A 21105-nucleotide genomic window follows, 5' to 3' on the forward strand; every position below is an offset into this window, starting at 1 on the left:
AGAGACAATAAAAAAGAGCTACATAAAAGATCGGGTTGAGATGAGTGCTACAAAGAAGAATCAAACAGGGCAAGGAACTAGAGTTGTATCTAAAAGGATGGTTAGGAAAGGAATCTTCTGAGAGGTTTCATGTAGGCAAAACTTGAAAGGAGCAAGGGAGGCTACCATGCAACAGTCTGGAAGAGGAGAAGAAAGAGCAAATGCCCTAAGGTGGAGTGGAACTGTTGTGCCCAGAAACTGCTAAGAAGCCACTGTGGAAGATGTGAAGTGAGAAGAATGTGAGAGAGGCAGCAGGGAAGTCAGATCTTACAAAGCTTTACAGCTCATTGAGAGCTCTGGAGTTGACTCTGAGATGGGAGCATGTTTTTCACCATATGTGCCAGGCACTGAGTGGTCCCATGTCAGCACCATTAGGGAAAAAAATGCCACAAGCTCTAGGCGCTCAAGAAGCATATAGGCTAATAATGATAGATCACAATGGTTCCTAAAGGAATCTTTGTAGATAACACTCGGAAAATAAAGTTCTCTCAATCAAAGTTCTAAAGACACTGTGCTTCTAAAAATATATAATAATTGTCCAAGAAATGACAAAGTCACAAAATACATCAACCCACATTACGATATGTTCTATCTACTAATTCACAGCAGTGACATTTTTTTATGCCTCATTACAAAGCAACCGCCTTAAACACAAAAGTCATCATTAATAAGCAAATTTGCATAGTGTTATGGATTCAATGTTTGTGTTCCCCCAAATTTCATATATTAAAACCCTTTTTTTTCTTTCTTTTTGATTCAGGGTCTCTGTCACGCAGGCTGGAGTTCAGTGGTGCAATCACGGCTCATCACAGCCTCAACCTCCTGGGCTCAGGCGATCCTCCCATCTCAGCATCCCGCGTAGCTGGAACCCCACCATACCTGGCTACTTTTAAAATTTTTTTGTAGAGACAGGGTCTAATTATGTTGCCCAGGCTGTTCTCCAACTCCTGGGATCAAATGACCCTCCCACCTCAGCCTCCCAAGGTGCTGGGATTACGGTGTGAGCCACGGCACCCAGCCATATATTAAAATCTTAACCCCCAGTATAATGATATTAGGAGGTGTGGCCTTTGGAGGTAATTAGGTCATGAAGGTAAAGCCCTCATAAATGGGATTAGAGACCTTATAAGAAGGAACATGAAAGAGCTTGCTTCCTCTCTCTTTTATCCACCAGGTGAGGATATGAGAAGATGGCTGGCTGTGAAGCAGTAATAGGACCTTCACCAACAACCCAACCACAATGACACCCTGATCTCAGACTACCAGCCTCCAGGGCTGTGAGAAATAAGTGTTTGTTGTCTAAGCCACCAGCCTATAGTGTTTTTGTTAGTATAGTTCAAACGAAGAAACATGGATAGGGACATATTTCTCTGAGTCAGTCTCAAAACACATTTCCAGCTGGGCATGGTGGCTCATGCCTGTAATCCCAGCACTTCAGGAGGCTGAGGCAAGCAGACTGCCCTAAGCTCAGGAGTTCAAAGCCAGCCTGGGCAACATGGCAAAACCTCTCTCTACAAAAAATACAAAAATTAGCCAGCATGGTGGCAATGGCCGGTGGTCCCATCTGTTCAGTAGGCTGAGGTGGGAAGATCACCTGAGCCCTGAAGGTTGAGACTGCAGTGAGCCGTGACTGTGCCACTTCACTCCAACCTGGAGAACATAGTAAGATCCTGTCTCAAAACATAAAATAAAATAATACAAACATACTCCAATCCACCTGCATGTGACATGTGTTCCTCAATCAGTAATGTTCCTCTCTTTGCTAAGGAGCCCAGCAAACCCCTAATACCCGTCTCTCAGTCTGAGTCCATGATAATCGCTAATCTTCTAAGGGGACTGAGGTGAACAGGTGGATGAGAAAATTCTAATGCTAGAATGCGTTGCCTATACACTTCACGTGCATACACACCGAACAGCAGGAATAAAAGAAACCTAGAGAACCTTGGAAAGAATCACCACACTAACTAGGTTCACAAAGAACTAAGGAAAGAGGAAAATAGTTTTTGGCTTATAATGCCTATACTTGGTGAGATTACTTAAGAGTACCAGGGACTTTAAGGACACAATAGGGGTCTAAAATACCGTAAGAAGGAGCAGAATGTTGCTTTGTGTAAGGATTAGAAAAAAGATTCATATTTTCATGGGGGGAGAGGAGCATGATGGAGGGAGTAAATATACACAGGTCCAGGTATATAAAACAGCACTAGAATCTCCACGCATGCATTTACAGTTGCCTGACTCCATGGCACTTCAGATAAAAGGGAAATGGACTGGGGACAGCAAATTTAATGTGAAAAGACTTTTAAAAGAGCTAGTGGGAGAGAGGAATACTTAAGACTACAAACCAAGACTCCCTTAAAGGCTTCAATTCTGTAGAAAATGATTAGCATAGATACTGTCCAATTCAGGAAAGGCATAACTAGATTAAGAAATAAGGCCACTGGCTGGGTGGGGTGGCTCATGCCTGTAATCTCAGCACTTTGGGAGGCCAAGGTGGGTGGATCACCTAAGGTCAGGAGTTCAAGAGCAGGCTGGCCAACATGGCAAAACCCTGTCTACTAAAAATACAAAAATCAGCCAGTCATGGTGGCGGACTCCTGTAATCCCAGCTACCCAGGAGGCTGAGGCAGGAGAATCGCTTGAACCTGGGAGGCAGAGGTTGCTGTAAGCCGAGACTGTGCCACTGCACTCCAGCCTGGGTGACAGAGTGAGACTCCCTATCAAAAAAAGAAAGAAAGAAAGAAGATCACAAGGTGCTTATATGAATGCCAGTTATCCATCTTCTTATTTAGGTGCAACGCTAATGATGAGGCAGGAGTGAGTCACATAGCAGCATAGAAACTAGACATAATTAAAAATACACACATACACACATCAGGTGCAAAGTTAACAACACTGAAGGAGAAACCACAAATCCATGTTGAAACCTGCTAAATATTTTAAATGGCAACTAAGCCTTAAAAGAGATTTTATTTACCACTGTAAAAAAGTAGAAACTCAGGGCAGATAACCTGAGGTGAAAGGTATCTCAAGGAAGGGGGACTGAGACTCTGCTCCCTGTCTGGTTTTGGGGTTCAATTTCCATGGAAAAGTAGGAGGAGATCCATAAATTAGAGACTCCTGCCAGAGCCCGCAGGGCATGAGCTGTATCTCTCACACTCAGCCTGGCAAAAAGACACTCCATAAACATTTGTGGAATGACTTTCTAAAGCAGACTAATAACTTGGCCACTTGCACTCAGGCTGCCATGAATTCACTAACGTTAATGAATTGGCTCTTTTGGTTTGTCTGCTTTGCCACTTGTTTATGTTGGGGATTTATGGAGCCATGTCACTGAGGGCTAGGAAGTAATTTTTATCTTGTTGGCTGAAATAAATAGGACATGATATAAATGAGAAATGAGAGCGGGTAAGCTAAGGTTAGCAGGAATTCCGCCAACTCTGGGACTGGAACCGTGACAACAGCTCATTATTCGGGAAGAACTGGAGTTTGTGTTTCAGGGAATGAATCTGGACAGTCATTAATGAACTGACAGACTTTATAAACTGTTTCTTAGAGACCCAATTCTCTCAGTTTATATTGCTTGATTATTTATATGGTTATTTGGGGAGGGGGATAATTTGTTAGGGAATCTGTATTAAGTATATGGCTGCTTATAAGAGTATTTCTCAACTATATAGTACTCAACTTTAAGAAATACAAAAATATTATCCCCTTTCTCTACACTGACAGTAACTGTATGACTGCATTTCTGTGTCTTCTGGATATTCCCGCCGAGACATCCTAATAATCTTATTTTCTAAAACATGTATTAACAGGTCTTTTCTAAATTTTCCAAATGTATATTAAGTTGTGGTACTAATAGATGGTTTTGCAAACTACACTTGCCTCCTGGAAATTTTGCAATACTCTCCCACCTCCCAGCCCCCTGCCAGACACACCTGAGAACTACTGCTCCAAATGGGGCAATTTCAAAGAATCAATTTTCTAGACAGTCAATTTGCAAAACTGATTCAGGATTTGCAATGCTTTACTAGGGCAGTAATATAAGCAATGAGTAGGCTTTCCCCTAAGCGTGATCTCACTATCTTGAATTATGACCTACTTTTGCCCCAGTTACACTCAGAATAAAACCTTATACTCAGTCTAGTTCATATCAACTATTTTGCGGCCAAAGGTAGAGAGTTGGATAGGAAAGAAACAAAACTTTGAGAAAAATTTTTAAATCTCAATAAACTGATTGCTCTATGATTTGGTTTCTGGTAAACTGGTCAGCACTGAATAATCCTTGGTTTAAACTATCAAGCTTACTTTTGGGTTAAAATTGCTTAAAGCAACTGGGACAGCTATCTTCAAAATGGATAAACTGAAGAAATAGAGAAATATGATGATGACTTATAAAACTCGAATTTTCAGTTAGATATTATAACAAACCGACATAAATAAAAAGCAAGTAAGAATAAGAAGACCACAAAATACTTGAAAAATGTGGAAAGCTACTCATTCTCAAAGAAGTTCAAGAAACATGCAAATAGTAACATCAGACTTTTTGCTTATCAGATGGACTAAACCAGGAATGTCCAATCTTTCAGCTTCCCTGGGCCACAATGGAAGAATTGTCTTGGGTCACACATAAAATACACTAACGACAGCTGATGAGATTAAAAAGAAAAATCGCAAAAAAACTCATAATGTTTTAAGAAAGTTCATGAATTTGTGATGGGCCATATTCAAAGCCGTCCTGGGCCATATGTGGCCCCTGGGTTGCAGGTTGGACAAGCTTGGACTAAACTGTAAAAGACTAGAAACATCCTGGCCAGGTATAATGGCTCATGCCTTTAATCCCAGCACTTCAGGAGGCCAAGGCGGGCAGACCTGAGGTCAGGAGTTCAAGACCAGCCTGACCAACATGGCAAAACCCTGTCTTTACTAAAAATGCAAAAATTAGCCAGGCATGGTGGCAGGTCCCTGTAATCTCAGCAACTTGGGAGGCTGAGGCAAGAGAATCGCTTGAACCTGAGAGGCAGAGGTTGCAGTGAACCGAGATGGCACCACTGCACTCCACCCTGGGCAATAAGAGTCAGACTCTGTTTCAAAAAAAAAGACTCATAACATGCAGTATTGGCAAGTGTATAGAAAAAGAGTACTTTCTGTTGGTCAGAAAGAATACTGTTGGTCAGAATTACAAATTGGTATGTCCTTTCTAGAGAAAACTTGGCCAACATCATTCTTAATTTAAAATGTGCATACTACCTTAACATGTAATTTCACTTCTAGAACTCTACCTTACAGAAACAAACAAATGCAACAGGATAGACATAGACTATTTCTGAAGCATTTATATGAAATGGGGAAAAAATGGAGAACCCCAAAATATTCGTCACCATAGGAATTATAAACAAATTAATGTCTATCCATACTATAAAATGCTAAGTATGTATCAAAGAATGAAGCAAAGCATTTACAGTACAGAGAATGCCTGAAGTATCTGAGTTAAAAAAAAAAAAAAAAGGAAGTTGTGTAACATATTTAGTATTCCACTTGAAGAAAAAAAGCATAATTCTCCTCACAGCAGTTAAAACAATACAAATCAAGCCATTTACAGCATTTACTCATTTTCACATGTTCAGAAAGAAGTGTTCACTGTTTTTACTTTACATACTTTTGTACTGTTTGTATACACACACATACACACAGACAGAGTCAATTCAATCAAAAGCAAAAGCAACACTTCCATTTTCTTAAGAAAGAAATTGTTCTTTTCAATAAATGGTGCTGGGTCAATTGGATACCCACATTGAAAATACTGAGTTTTGACCCATATCTCATACCAACTGTGAAAACAAATTCAAGACTGATTACAGTTCTAAAAGTGAAGAAATATAAGTGAGTATCTTGACTTTAGCGTAAGCGAAAATTTCATAAATATGACACAAAAAGCTCTAATCATAAAGGAATATGTATCTATAAATTGGACCACATAAAAATTAAGAATGTCTATTCATTAAAAATCATCATTAAGAAGATCAAAAAGCAATCTGCAGAGAAGGTATTGGCTATATATATATACATATATATATGTATCTGTCAAAGAACTCATATACAGTATATATTTCTAAAAACCTAAAAAAAAAAAAATCTACTTTAAAGTTCATATGGAACCAAAAAAGAGCCCACATTGCCAAGACAGTCCTAAGCCAAAAGAACAAAGCTGGAGGCATCATGCTACCTGACTTCAAACTATACTACAAGGCTACAGTAACCAAAACAGCATGGTACTGGTACCAAAACAGAGATATAGACCAATGGAACAGAACAGAGACCTCAGAAATAATACCACACATCTACAGCCATCTGATCTTTGACAAACCTGACAAAAACAAGAAAAGGGGAAAGGATTTCCTATTTAATAAATGGTGCTGGGAAAATTGGCTAGCCATATGTAGAAAGCTGAAACTGGATCCCTTTCTTACACCTTATACAAAAATTAATTCAAGATGGATTACAGACTTAAATGTTAGACCTAAAACCATAAAAACCCTAGAAGAAAACCTAGGTAATACCATTCAGGATATAGGCATGGGCAAGGACTTCATTTCTAAAACACCAAAAGCAATGGCAGCAAAAGCCAAAATTGATAAATGGGATCTAATTAAACTAAAGAGCTTCTGCACAGCAAAAGAAACTACCATCAGAGTGAACAGGCAACCTACAGAATGGGAGAACATTTTTGCAATCTACTCATCTGACAAAGGGCTAATATCCAGAACCTACAAAGAACTCAAACAAATTTACAAGAACAAAACAATCCCATCAAAAAGTGGGCAAAGGACATGAACAGACACTTCTCAAAAGAAGACATTTATGCAGCCAACAGACACATGAAAAAATGCTCATCATCACTGGCCATCAGAGAAATGCAAATCAAAACCACAATGAGATATCACCTCATACCACTTAGAATGGCCATCATTAAAAAGTCAGGAAACAACAGGTGCTGGAGAGTGTGTGGAGAAATAGAACACTTTTACACTGTTGGTGGGATTGTAAACTAGTTCAACCATTTTGGAAGACAGTGTGGCGATTCCTCAAGGATCTAGAACTAGAAATGCCATTTGACCCAGCCATCTCATTACTGGGTATATACCCAAAGGATTATAAATCATGCTGCTATAAAGACACATGCACACATATGTTTACTGCGGCACTATTCACAATAGGAAAGACTTGGAACCAACCCAAATGTCCATCAATGACAGACTGGATTGAGAAAATGTGGCACATACACACCATGGAATACTATGCAGCCATAAAAAAGGATGAGTTTGTGTCCTTCATAGGGACATGGATGCAGCTGGAAACCATCATTCTGCGCAAACTATCGCAAGAACAGAAAACCAAACACCGCATGTTCTCACTCATAGGTGGGAACTGAACAATGAGATCACTTGGTCACAGGAAGGGGAACATCACACATCGGGGCCTGTTGTGGGGTGGGGGGAGGGGGGAGGGATAGCATTAGGAGATATATCTAATGTAAATGACAAGTTAATGGGTGCAGCACACCAACATGGCACATGTATACATATGTAACAAACCTGCACATGTAAACATATGTAACAAACATGTACCCTAGAACTTAAAGTATAATAAAAAAGAAAAAAAAGTTCCTGAAATTTAAAAAAAAAAAAAAAAAGGGGAAAAAGGCTGATATTGCCCAATAGAAAAACGGGCAAAAGACTTGAATGGACACTTTAAAAAAAAACACTCTCTAGGTACCCAATAAGTATATGAAACGGTACTCCATTGTATTAGTCATTAGGAGAATGCAAATTAAAATCATAATGTGATACTTCTGAACACACATCAGAATGGCTAAATTGACAAAGAAAAAAATAAATGCCAAGTGGTGAGAATGTGAAATAACTTGAATTTTCATACACTGTGAATAAGAAGGTAAACAGCCCAGTCACTTTGGAGAACTGAAAGTGTCTACAAAGCTTAATATACACACACCCAGAATTCCACTTGGTATGGTATATATGTAACAGAAAAATATATATATGTGCTCACTAAATGATATGTACAGGTCTTTGGTGAACGTACATATGCTATTCAAATATACAGATTCAGATATATAGTGAATATATGTACATATATAGGAATATATAACATGAATATAAATGTCATGAATATATACATACACACACATATATATATACTGAAAATACCCAAATGTCCATTAATCATAGATAGGTTTATTTTAATTTAGTCATCCCATGTAATACTACATAGTAGTGAGAATGAGCCAACTACAGTTAAGTGCAACAGGATATGATTCTGAAAAACATTAAACAAAAGATGGAAGCAAAAGAGAATATAAAATTCTAGTTTTCATAGTTCGAAAACAGGTAAAACTAATACATGGTGTTTCAAGTCAGAATAGCGGTTACCCTTGAGGGTCTCGGCAGCGACTGGAAAGGGGTCCTAAGGGGGTTCTCTGAAGCTACTAATCTTGATCTGGGTGCTGGGTGGATGGTCATATTCACTTCGTAAAAACTCATTAAGGTCCTATATTCATGATACATGCAAGTTTCAGGATTTATGTTACAGTTAAATCAAAAGTTTACTTTATAAAAATGAGAGATAATACCAAAGACTATTTGAAAAGCACACTCACTAGTAACCAAAAACATGAATATTTAGATAAGGCATTATTATGACCAATTAAATAAAATCTGCAAGCAAGTATTTACTGAGTCCCTGCTACGTGCCATAAAGTATGTTAGGACTAGGGATACAACAAGACAGACAAATGTTTACTCTTCAGCCTCATGTAACTCACCACTGAAATTTTTTAAAAGAAAGAAAGAAGAGAAGAAAGATGAGCAAGCCTAAAATGCTAAAAATGAATAATAATGCATTTTTCATGGCAGCACAAACTGATGTTATTCTTTTGACAAGAAATTTGGCACTATATATCACGATATTTAAAAATATCCATCTGCTCAATGAATTATTAAAAAATAGATGCAAATCGTATCTAGTAGATGACAACTACGTAAAAAATACCCTTATGCACAGAAAAAAATGAAAATATATATATCAAAATGTCTTTTTTTTTTAATTCACCATTTTCTAAAAGATCTTTAACAAGGTCACATTATGAAAAACAAATCAACCATAATTTCCTATCTAATACCAAAATGCATTTTATATATTAGATATTTTTCAGTATCCTTCAGGGTCTTCCTAACATGCATATTTTCAAAGGGGAGTCTAATGAAAAGGTAAACCCTGTTTAAAAACAAATCAATAGACCTTTTTCTTTATGACAACCTAAATGTTATCCCTACATAGTTATGTGAGAGTTGAAATCCCACAAAGTAAATATCCAACATCAGATTTTTCTTTAAGGAGATTTTAAAACTGCCCACTTTCTCTCAGACATCTGTTTGGTCATAAAATGCCTAGAGGAAAGTAGATATAGAAAGGAAAAGGCTTTTCAGCAAATTCACTCTAACACCATTTTCTAATAAGTTTACTGCTGAAGCTCCAGTCTAAAATCAAAAGATTCATTCACCAGAAGAGAAGAAAGGGCATCTCAATAAAACAAAACCAGATATAAAGAGGAGAAAAGCTTTTGAATGCATTTCTAAACAAAATAAACATGAGGAGTAATACTAAAAATCTGAGTAATGCTAACCTAAAATAAACTAAGCCATTTTGACTGTCTGGACTGAGGAAACAGTATCAGGAAAAAATCTTGACAAAAATCTAAACCAGACAGAGCAGAAACTAAAGCCACACAAGAGGAGTCAAAGAGACAGGAGGAAAGTAAGGAGCACCCAGGCACCAGAGCAGGGAAGAGACTAACACTGAGGCACATCCTCTGTACTTGGTCTGCAGGAGGCTGCCTTTGGCATCGGCAGCTGCAGTGGGCTAGGGACAGTTAGAGGGGGTCTGGCACTGAAGCAAAACTTGGTTGTGAATGGACAAGGGCACTGGAGAAAGCCAGACTCCGACAGGCTCACTGCAGGGCTCTCAGGCATGAGGGAGACAAGGGCTCCTGACCGAGGGAGACAAGGGTTCCTGACCGAGGGAGACAGGGGCTCCTGCCCATGGGAGGACAAGAGGCATAAGGAGGACAGCATGAACACAGGATTGAAATTCTTTAACTGCTGATACTGGGTGGAAAGGTTACACAAAGAAAAGCTCCCCAACCAAGATTATAGACCGCAGATTTATAGCAGCAGCTATGTTTTATTCTCCAGTATTACTGAGCGGCCCACACACAGAAGAAAAGGCAAGCAGTTGGATTGATGACATTAACTTGGAGATGGTGGCCATATAAGCAGCTGAGACAGCTAGGACTGACAGGACAAATGTCAGAGCACAGGACCTGGCGGGGAAGGCAAAGGAAAGTAGCCGTACATAAGGAGAAGATGGAAGATCCAAGTAGAAGCAAAAGGCAATAGGGACACGAGAGGCTAGACTGAAGGATGTCACCAGAAAGTGAGACACTGGAGTCAAATTCTAGGGAGAAATTAACGTAGGGTGGTGGCGTGGTCCAAGGTTTTTATCTTAAGATTAAGCGACTGAGTGGTGACAATCATTACAGTAGAAAAAGTCAAATAATTATATAGCTCAGGGTAGAATCGTAAATGAAGTTAACCAGGCTGGTAACAGAACCTTGTAGAGAGAGGAAACCGTAAGCCAGATTTCACAGCACTTGATAAAGCAGGTAATTGACTAGGAAATAAATAAAGAAGGAGTGGGAATAGGGTGGCAGAAGCCTCAAGGAGAAAGATTTTGCAATCAAAAAGGCAACCAAAAGATTTCATTAAAAAAAATATATATATATATATAAAATTTTTTTTTTTTTTTTTTTAATTTTAGAGACAAGGCCTTGCCATGTTGCTCATGCTGGTCTCAAACCCCCACTGGGCTAAAGTGATCCTTCCTTCTCACCCTCCCAAATAGCTGAGACTATAGGTACATGTCACTAAACTGACTCTAAGCATTTTTAAAAATACCAAATATAATGCCAAATATTACAGTTGGATTCTTTTTAAAAAATTAGAAAAGTTAAAATATTGCTTTTAAAAACTGTCATACATTTCCTTATATATTTTATTGGGAGAAAAAATTATTTTATATCTTTTTTTCACTGCAAAATGAATTCAAACACATGTCAAAAGACAGGAAAAAAATCACTATAATCCTACTACCTTAATGCAACTATTATTACAGTATTTTTTGCGGCACAGTTATAATCATATTACATTTAAAATGTTATTGTTTTCCAATTAGCCATATACATTTTTTAAGCCACAATCATTTTTCCACATTAACACATCTGCATGATGTTTTGTCAAGTAGATTTCTAAAATTTATAAATCCGTTCTTCCATTGTTCATCTAATTTGGGCTACCATAATTTATGCAGGGACATAAATCCACATGTATATTTTACATTTCCATGCCTAACCTGAGAAGTAGATAATTAACAGTACCTAAGGTGGGAAAGTTGTCCCTGAAGATTGAAAGGAAAACGGCAAGCTTATTTTCAGATGCACTATCTCACCAGGTCACTGACAAGCCAGAAGATTTACCTGGAAGAAATCTTACAAAACGTGGCATGAAATGAAATCTTGGGCAGCAGGGAGGACTGTCTTCAAACAAAGGACCTGAAGCAAACAAATGAGAGAAAAAAAAAAAAAGAAAAGAAAACTCAAACAGTCTTAAAAAACAAGCACTGCAACTTAATTTCTAAGATTTATGATAACCACAAAAACTACCACCAGAAATAAAGGCATAAAAAATACCACCACCTCCTGCCACTCCTCCTCAGTGGCTAAATCAATCATTGGTAACTGCCACAAGTACCCAAGGACGACTGCAATGAGGAGACTACGCGAAGGCAAGAAGAGGATGAAAGCCCCAAGCGCAAATATATATAGTAAAATTATTTTTAAAATTCAAAGTTATCAAGACTAATTATAATTGAATTATTACATGATATAATGTGACTATGTGTTCATTCTTTCCCATTTTAATCACTACACTAAAAAATGTTGAGAAATGCTATCAGTTTGCAAAGCCATTCATCAATAAATAAGTAACTGTTTGTTAGAATACAGATACTTCCAAAAGAGTAAGCTACTATCCAAGAACCAAGCATCAAGTCTTTGAATTAATCTAGTTCACTCTAAGTATCTGCATGTGTGCATCTGTGTGTGTGTGTGTGTTTTTGTTTTTTGTTTTTTGTTTTTTTTTTGAGACGGAGTCTCGCTCTGTCGCCCGGGCTGGAGTGCAGTGGCTGGATCTCAGCTCACTGCAAGCTCCGCCTCCCGGGTTTACGCCATTCTCCTGCCTCAGCCTCCCAAGTAACTGGGACTACAGGCACCCGCCACCTCGCCCGGCTAGTTTTTTGTATTTTTTAGTAGAGACGGGGTTTCACCGGGTTAGCCAGGATGGTCTCGATCTCCTGACCTCGTGATCCGCCCGTCTCGGCCCCCCAAAGTGCTGGGATTACAGGCTTGAGCCACCGTGCCCGGCCTGTGTGTGTGTGTTTTAATGACTAACCAAAGTTTTGCATTTAAATAAACTTCCATCTTAGAAGATTAATTGCAGCAAAGTTTACTAGATTTAAAATATTAACTAATGGTAATTTCCCAGGTACACATATATCGAGGTAGTTACACATAATAACTGGTATCATCTTTAAGCTGCTACCAGCTAATAATAAGCACTGTCAAACTGTATAAAGTAAAATCCATAGAAACTTATTCATGTCAAATGATAACAAGCATTCCTGTGAATAACACTTTTCTCTGGGTATTTAAAAAGTAAGAGAAATTTCAACTATCTCCCTACAATTTTTATAAGAGTTTTCACATATACCATAGCATTCTTCTATAAGCATTACTCTCTTCTTTAAATCCTATTACTCACCTTTAAGATTCCAGTCATACAATTCCAAAATATCTCTGAATAGGAACAGTGAAAAGAGTTCAAGCCCTTTCACACAAAAATTCTGAAAAATAAACCAAAATTAAATTACTGTAAATTGGCAAAATATGTATTAACTGAAGGTTCAACTTGTTCTTGTCAAGTGTCTTTAAAAATGTCTGTTAAAACTATACTAAGACCATATAGTTTTCTGAAAAGTTTAGCCACTGATCACTAGTTTCAGACGGAAATGAAATAGACAATAATGCCATTAGGATTCCTTAATGTCAACTTAGCCCTTCTCAGTATACAAATAAAATGAGAAATTTTTTAAAAAGTAAAGTCTCACTTATATTAATATATTTTTCTAATTCAATTATAAACTGTGTGAGAATCTTCTGAGGATGTTTTGTTAATTCAGATTACACATATGCACCTGATAGGCTTGTCCCCGACCCCTGCCTCACACATCCAGAATAACGGTCATGGAGTTACAAAAAAACAGAGGTCATGTGTACCCAAAAAGTTCAAATTCATAATGAATGCAAATAAAGGGCTAAGAAAAACTATACAACTCTGCACCAAAATTTCTCCTGTAAACAAGCTAAACAGATGATATATTTGCAAGTGAGACTTATCTCATAATTCTTCCTCCTACTTGTTTTGCTCGGGGTTCATAAATTACCCTGCGTGAGATCACGCCAAAAGTCATAAACTTTTACAATAGCAAATGAAGGTATATGACCTTAAAAACCAAAAGGAAGTTAAAAAAAAAAAAAAATCCCTTCTAGAGCAGAAGAATGAAGGGGTGGTTCTTTTTATTTAATTCTTTTTGAAAGGAAGGTACAATGAACAAGACTTGCTCAGAATGAAACAGGTGCCAACTAGGCACACATGTCATGCCCATCAATTTCCCCCTCCATGCTCCCTGCCCATGACAGAGCTGTCCCATTAAACAAGGTTTGTAAGCAGAGCCAGGGGCTCCGGAAATTGACCCTGACTCCAACACAATGGTAAGTGCACAAGCTTGTTTGCTGTCTAGTTGTTATTTCTTAGTATGATTTGTCGGCACCACTAAATTCAAGATCAGACTATGAATCATTCTGAGATTCACATTAATCTTCCTTTGGAATTTTAAATCTCTTGCATGTATTTAGATAAATCTGCTGCTGAGCACCCGCAATGAAAAACAATTAGGAAAAATATGTAAATATATGGGAAGAAAAATGAACCAAGCATTGATCTTGTCACTGGAGATAATGAGTGAGATGATTACAACAGTTATCAGATTGTTTCACTATTCCAATCTCCCCTCTGATAACGACCAGTAACCAAAATCTGTCCCCTACGTAAAAGAAACTAGAAACAGATGTAAAGTTAATATCAGCAGATTTAACACAAGGAGAAATGGGTTCAAAAACAGGTCAACAAGTTGAAAATTGGCCTGAATTTTAACCTTGATATTAGAGCTACATTTAACTGACTCTTTCAACAGTGAATATGATACTTTAGAGATATTCCTGGCAAAAGCCAGATCTGGCCAAGTTCAATGCTTTAAAATAGTAGTGTGGAATACGCAAAAGAGCAAACGACATCAAACCATTACACAATCTTTTCCCTTACCTCTGGCATCATCTCTTCAATGAAATGAATCGTGTAGTCTATGTTGAATCTAATTACTTTACACAGTGGAATCTGCAATAAAAAGAAGTGAGGTTCAGTTCCCCAACATCTCCCTGCAGGCTCATATTACACGTTTGTTACCTGACCCAAAAGGCCACGAACCAAATGAGAAGGCTTCACCTTCATCTCCGTGGCTAACAACACTGCACATGAAGCCTGACCACAACTGCTGGATTTTAATGACAAGAACCTAGCTGTCCTGGCCTCTCCAAGAAACCTGCATAATGTAGTGCTTAATTAACAGGATTAGCAGCAGCAACACAAACATAACAAGAGCCCATTAAAACCACACATATCACATCTAAAGAATTAATAAAACCATAACCATAAACATTTCTGTTTCTCAAGTTTTTAAAATATTTTAGAATCTCTGGCTCCTTAGGCAGATCAGGGATAGTAGGGTGATAACTCATCAATTATGGATTCATAGGTCACTGAAAACACCCAATTCATACTGCCCAGCTGGTTCGTGAGCAAAGGCAATTGTGGTAATAAATAAAATAATAACAAGTGATAATAAAAATAATAATAGCTAACATTTTTTGAGCCAGGCACTGTCCAAAATGCTTCACAATATTCATTCATGTAACCATCACAACATCCCTATGACATAGGTTTGGCTACCATGTCCACTGAACAGTGCAGGAAGCTAAGGCAGAAGTACCATCCCTAAGATAACAGCTAGCTCAGTGACTGGAAAGTCTTCCTCTAGACCCCAGCTCTTAGCCACTAGAGTATACCCTTCTCATTACCTGTTCTAACACTCAGGATACATGTGAAAACAAAGGAAGGCTAAGCATAAAATAAATCCACACCTATCTTACTTTACCAATGTATCATCAGACAATTGCCTACTGCCTACAAATAATAGGTTTTCCATAAATACATTTTTGAATGAATTAAAGAATAAGAAAGGGAGGGAGAAAGATTACTGCAGAGAACTGGCTGGCTAGCTGGGGAAAATAACAGACTCAGAAGTCCCAAAGATGCGTTAACTGAGTTTTTCTGGCTGCTTAATCTGTCCATAAGATGATTTTACATAGATGTAATCATTTTCATAAACCATAGCAATCAGAAAGAAACAAACTTTAATTCTATCAGTGAAAGGGATGGTAAGAAAAACAGAAAAATAGTCTTATAATGCCATCTACTGGAAATCTTTTTCTGAGATACAAAGTTTAGTTATTGGGGGCTTTTCCTTTTTATTCTAAAGAACAGTGGTTAATTTGAGTGAAATTCATAATAGCCATTATCATTTTTAAGTTCTACTTTGTTCTTATAATCATTTAAAAATATTTAAGAGTTACAAAATTTTGCATGATTCAACATATTTTTAAAATACCTATTCTTTGCTAACAACTACATTAGATTCACAGGTACTCTAAAATAAGCTACGGGTCCTATCTTAAGAGGTAAAGATGTATAAGAAGAAAGGCATGTAAGTAAATACAAACAGAATACAACACAATGTAACTTCTAAGTTCAATTAAAAAACAAACAAGCAACCAAAAAAAGTATAAAGTGCAAAAGAACCAAAGAGGAGGTAACATATGAGTTGTCTTCAAAGATGGGGAGGGGCTGGGCACGGTGGCTTATGCCTATAATCCTAGTACTTTGGGAGGCTGAGCAGGGTGGATCAACTGAGTTCAGGAGTTCAAGAACAGCCTGGCCAACATGGCAAAACCCCGTCTCTACTAAAAATACAAAAATTAACTGGGCATGGTGGCGGGCATCTATAATCCCAGCTACTCGGGAGGCTGAGGCAGAAGAATCGCTTGAACCCAGGACGTGGAGGTTGCAGTGAACCAAGATCGTGCCACTTCACTCCAGACTGGGCAAAAGAGCGAAACTCCATCACAAAAAAAAAAAAAGATGGGGAGGGGAGGAATTTTCCAGGCCATCCAGAAAAAGTTGAGGCAGAGCAGCTGTTTAGCTTCTAGCAAAATGGAGGAAAGGGAGCTGAGGAAGGAAGTAGTAATTTCACGGTTCAGACAGAAGTACGTGGAGAGAGAGATGCCAGGTGATCTAGAGAGGAAAATATGAACTCTATTATGCAGCCTTTACAAACCATGTTAAGGTCAGGGCTTATGGATATATGGCAAGAAGAAATCATTCAAGTACTTTAAGTTAGAGATTATCATCATCTACATTTCAGAAGAGACACTGTGGAAACAGTGTTGGAATGGCTTGTAAGGGAACAAAGAAGACCAGACTGAAGTCTAATGCAATAGTACAGGAGCCAAATGAAGGGAAGACTGGAAAGGAAGAAAAAAATTTTAAACACAGGAGATATTACTGAAATATACAGTGACCATTCTGATGTGGAAGGAAGAGTGAAGAAAGAATTGAGGATCATTTCTGGGTTTCTGGCTTAAGTGACCAACTAGGTCACTTAATTCAGGAGGGTGTCCCCTGAGTACCTCAAATTCAATATGCAGGGAAGATGACGCACAGGTTGAGGGTAAAGTATCTGAGGAAACATCAAGGAGGTTCATTTCAAAAGGCAATCTAAAATGTGAGAGTGGAGTATTAATACAGAGGTACATGTCACAGCTATAAATATTGATCTGGTGGGGATCAGAATATGCATGGGTGGAACTGAATTACTCAGACAGTACATAGGAGAGAAAACAACGGGAGCTCTTGGGAATTCTGAAGAAGTAGGCAGAAGCAAATGTGCAAACTTTCCTCCTTGCTATCATAGGAAAAAGCACCCTGCTTGATGATTTATGCATGTACAGTCCTTTTCTTATTTCATTTTAAGTAAAATCACTTCTTGGAATTCCTTCTCTGACCTCTTCTCTTTGTATATACTTTATTTTCTTTTGGGCTTCCACCATATCACCAGAGCCATTCTCAGACACACAAATTTGGAAAGGCAGGATCTCCTCATCTATTCAAACTGTGATCTCTCTAAGTGTCAAGGAGAGCTTGTTATTTTGCTACACAATGGTCAACCAAAAAACTGTAATTTCAAAGATCACCAAAATACCTCCCAACAAATGCCATCAAACAATATAAATGACTACTATCATGTTTGAATACTTAAAAGTAAAGACTATCCTATACTGACTTATACTCCTATCTCACCCTAGCAAAAAACCCAAAAAACTAAAAAACTCTCCAAACCTCCATCTTCTAACTCTACTATTTCCACATACTGATTGACCAAATCCAGGCGTCAGCAAGTCCACTCCAAATGGGAAGCCAACTAAAGTGGGAGGGAAATGATCCAGGGGTTTTCCTGTGCTTTTGGGAATATGACAAAATACTATGTAACTCATACATATATCTTACATTTTTTTTCTTTTTTTGAGACGGAGTTTCGTTCTTGTCGCCTAGGCTGGAGTGCAGTGGCGGGATCTCAGCTCACTGCAAATTCCGCCTCCTGGGTTCAAGCGATTCTCCTGCCTCAGCCTCCCGAGTAGTTGGGATTACAGATGCCTGCAACAACGCCCAGCTAATTTGTGTATTTTTGGTAGAGACGGGGTTTTACCATGTTGGCCAGGTTGGTCTCAAACTCCTGACTTCAGGTGATCTGCCTGCCTCAGCCTCCCAATGTGCTGGGATTACAGGCATGAGCCACTGCACCTGGCCCTTTTTCTTTTTTTTTTTTTAAGAGATGGGATCTAGCTCTGTCACCCAAGCTAGAGTTCAGTGAGGCAATCAGCTCACTGCAGCTTCAAACTCCTGGGCTCAAGTGATCCTCCCACATCAGCTTCCACAGTAGCTGGGACTCAGGCCATTTTGAACTATTGGCCTCAAGCGATTTGGTTGCCTTAGCCTCCCAAAGTGCCAGGATTACAGGTGTGAGCCACCGCACCTGGCAAATACACATCTTTTTTTTTTTTTTTTTTGAGACGGAGTCTCGCTCTGCCGCCCAGGCTGGAGTGCAGTGGCCGGATCTCAGCTCACTGCAAGCTCCGCCTCCCGGGTTCACGCCATTCTCCTGCCTCAGCCTCCCGAGTAGCTGGGACTACAGGCACCCGCCACCGCGCCCGGCTAGTTTCTTTTTTTGTATGTTTTAGTAGAGACGGGGTTTCACCGTGTTAACCAGGATGGTCTCGATCTCCTGACCTCGTGATCCGCCCGTCTCGGCCTCCCAAAGTGCTGGGATTACAGGCTTGAGCCACCGCGCCCGGCCGCAAATACACATCTTTAAAACTTCAGATAAGTTGTCAAAGCTCTTAACATCAGGTATTATAACAAATGTGCTACATAAAAAGGTAAAATTCTCCCAGAATGCTCTATACTCAGCCAACAAGGCTTTCAATCCACTTCAAGACCTTAAGAGAACTTGTAGAACTAGATTTGGTGGAGATTCTATCATTACCATCATTTGCAAGACATTCTTGCTGACATTCTCTCTCTAGCAAGAAAAGGAATCGACTGGTAAAGCAGTTTAACAATTTTTTTCCTTAGGAGGCTATTTCAAATTCAAGAGGCCTTTGATGGATCTAATTCCTATGAACTGTACAACACTCAGCTTAAAACTCAATTTATTTTTATCAACATCTCTAATAGAAATGATGGGGTTTGTCATAGAATAAAGTTCTCATCGAGAACTTGAACATTTACATAAAACATATGCTGAACGGCCAGACGCGGTGGCTCAAGCCTGTAATCTTAGCACTTTGGGAGGCCGAGACGGGCGGATCATGAGGTCAGGAGATCGAGACCATCCTGGCTAACATGGTGAAACCCCATCTCTACTAAAAAAAATACAAAAAATTAGCCGGGCATGGTGGCAGGTGCCTGTAGTCCCAGCTACTTGGGAGGCTGAGGCAGGAGAATGGCGAGAACCTCGGAGGCGGAGCTTGCAGTGAGCTGAGATCCGGCCACTGCACTCCAGCCTGGGCGACAGTGAGACTCCGTCTCAAAAAAAAAAAAAAAAAAGAATATATATATACATATATATGCTGAAGCCAGAAATCTTTTCTGTCCTTTTGTTTTATAATGACAGTAATGACTGTGACTAATTTAGCATCAGTGGCCTCTCAAGTCAAACCTTGTGCTGGGGAACGTTTTTAAAAATGATGTTTTCTATTCACTTTTGCTATAAACCTAAAACTACTGTTTGTTTTTTATTAAAGTCCGTATTTTTTAAAAATTATGTCTGATTCTCACTAAAACCCCAAGCATTGCTATCATTAATGAAGTTCAAAGAATTCACTTGTCCAAGGTTAAAAAAAAAAAAAAAAAAAAAGGATTAGAAGATTCAAACCCAACTCTGTCTGAAATCCTTTCCAAAGAGAGAAGTGCCAATACTTATTATGTGCCAAACACCATGATAAACACTTTTCATGTGCCATCTTATTTATTTTTCACAACAGCCAATGAGATTGCTCCAACTAATACCCTCATCTTACAGATGAGAAAGCCAAAGCTTACACAGATTGAAATGTCAAATCACAGAGCTATCACTAATTTTAAACCCTGGTCTCTCTAAAGCCACACTGCTATCCTTCTTTGTTTAAGGTGATCCTAAAAGTCAAAATAAGATCTCTATTAATTCTAGGGAATCAAGAAATAAGATGAAGAATAGTTTTAAGTATTTTCATGCTAACTAAATTCTGTGTATTTATAAGCCCTTTATGGGGAAAAAGAGACAGGCAGTAGATGGTTGGGGGTGGAGGGTAATCAACTCTAAAGCTATGAGATTTGATGAAACAAAGAGTTTGAAAGTTTGTGACACTTAAAAAAAGAAAAAAAAAGCAAAGAAATCATGAAAATTCAGAAACCTCTTAGTACCTTTCCATAAAGATTATTTAACAATGGCCTAATATTATTGCTTTTCTATATTTCTTTATTTATTTGAGACACAGTTTCACTCTTCTACGCAGGCTGGAGTGCGGCAGCACGATCTTGGCTCAATGAAACTTTTGCCTCCCAGGTTCAAGTGATTCTCATGCCTCAACCTCTCGAGTAGCTGGGTTTACAGACGCACACCACCACCCCTAGCTAATTTTGGATTTTTTAGTAGAGACATGGGGTTTCACCATGTTGGCCAACCTGGTCTCGAACTCCTGACCTCAAGTGATCCACCTACCTCGACCTCCCACAGTGCTGGGACTACAGGCGTGAGCCACCGTGCCCGGCCCATATTATTGCTTTTCTACATTAGTGAACAACAGATGGTCCCCCCTGAAGAAAAACGTAATATATATTATCAAATGATTTTATTTTTACATTTACAATGTAATCATCTTCTCAAAGAAAATTCTCTAGAATAAAAAATACTGTGAATAAAGAAAATCTCATTAGGAAAACAATTTGTCTTAAATTAGCATCACTGCTATGGAATCATATCTACTTATACGAAAAAAAATGACAAAAAAGGCTAAGGTAGGGCAAAGATCTGAGTCTTAACTGTACTCTCCAATGGAACTGAATTTCATCTGTGAAGTAAGCAGTACTAAAATAATTTTTC

At 38.6% G+C, this 21105-nt stretch overlaps 1 protein-coding gene across 1 annotated transcript in view; it reads right to left on the bottom strand.

Moving 5' to 3' along the window:
• Window positions 1–21105, bottom strand: part of DROSHA (drosha ribonuclease III) — a 136538-nt gene that overhangs the window by 75872 nt on the left and 39561 nt on the right. Inside the window, exons 13-15 of the mRNA XM_025388491.1 lie at window positions 14616–14687; window positions 12996–13077; window positions 11654–11728 (exon numbers count right to left, since the gene is read on the bottom strand). Coding sequence (XP_025244276.1) covers window positions 11654–11728; window positions 12996–13077; window positions 14616–14687 — 229 coding nt within the window. The remainder of the gene's footprint in view (window positions 1–11653; window positions 11729–12995; window positions 13078–14615; window positions 14688–21105) is intronic.

The sequence above is a fragment of the Theropithecus gelada genome, chromosome 6, assembly GCF_003255815.1.
Source record: "Theropithecus gelada isolate Dixy chromosome 6, Tgel_1.0, whole genome shotgun sequence".
Classification (NCBI taxonomy): Eukaryota; Metazoa; Chordata; class Mammalia; order Primates; family Cercopithecidae; genus Theropithecus; species Theropithecus gelada.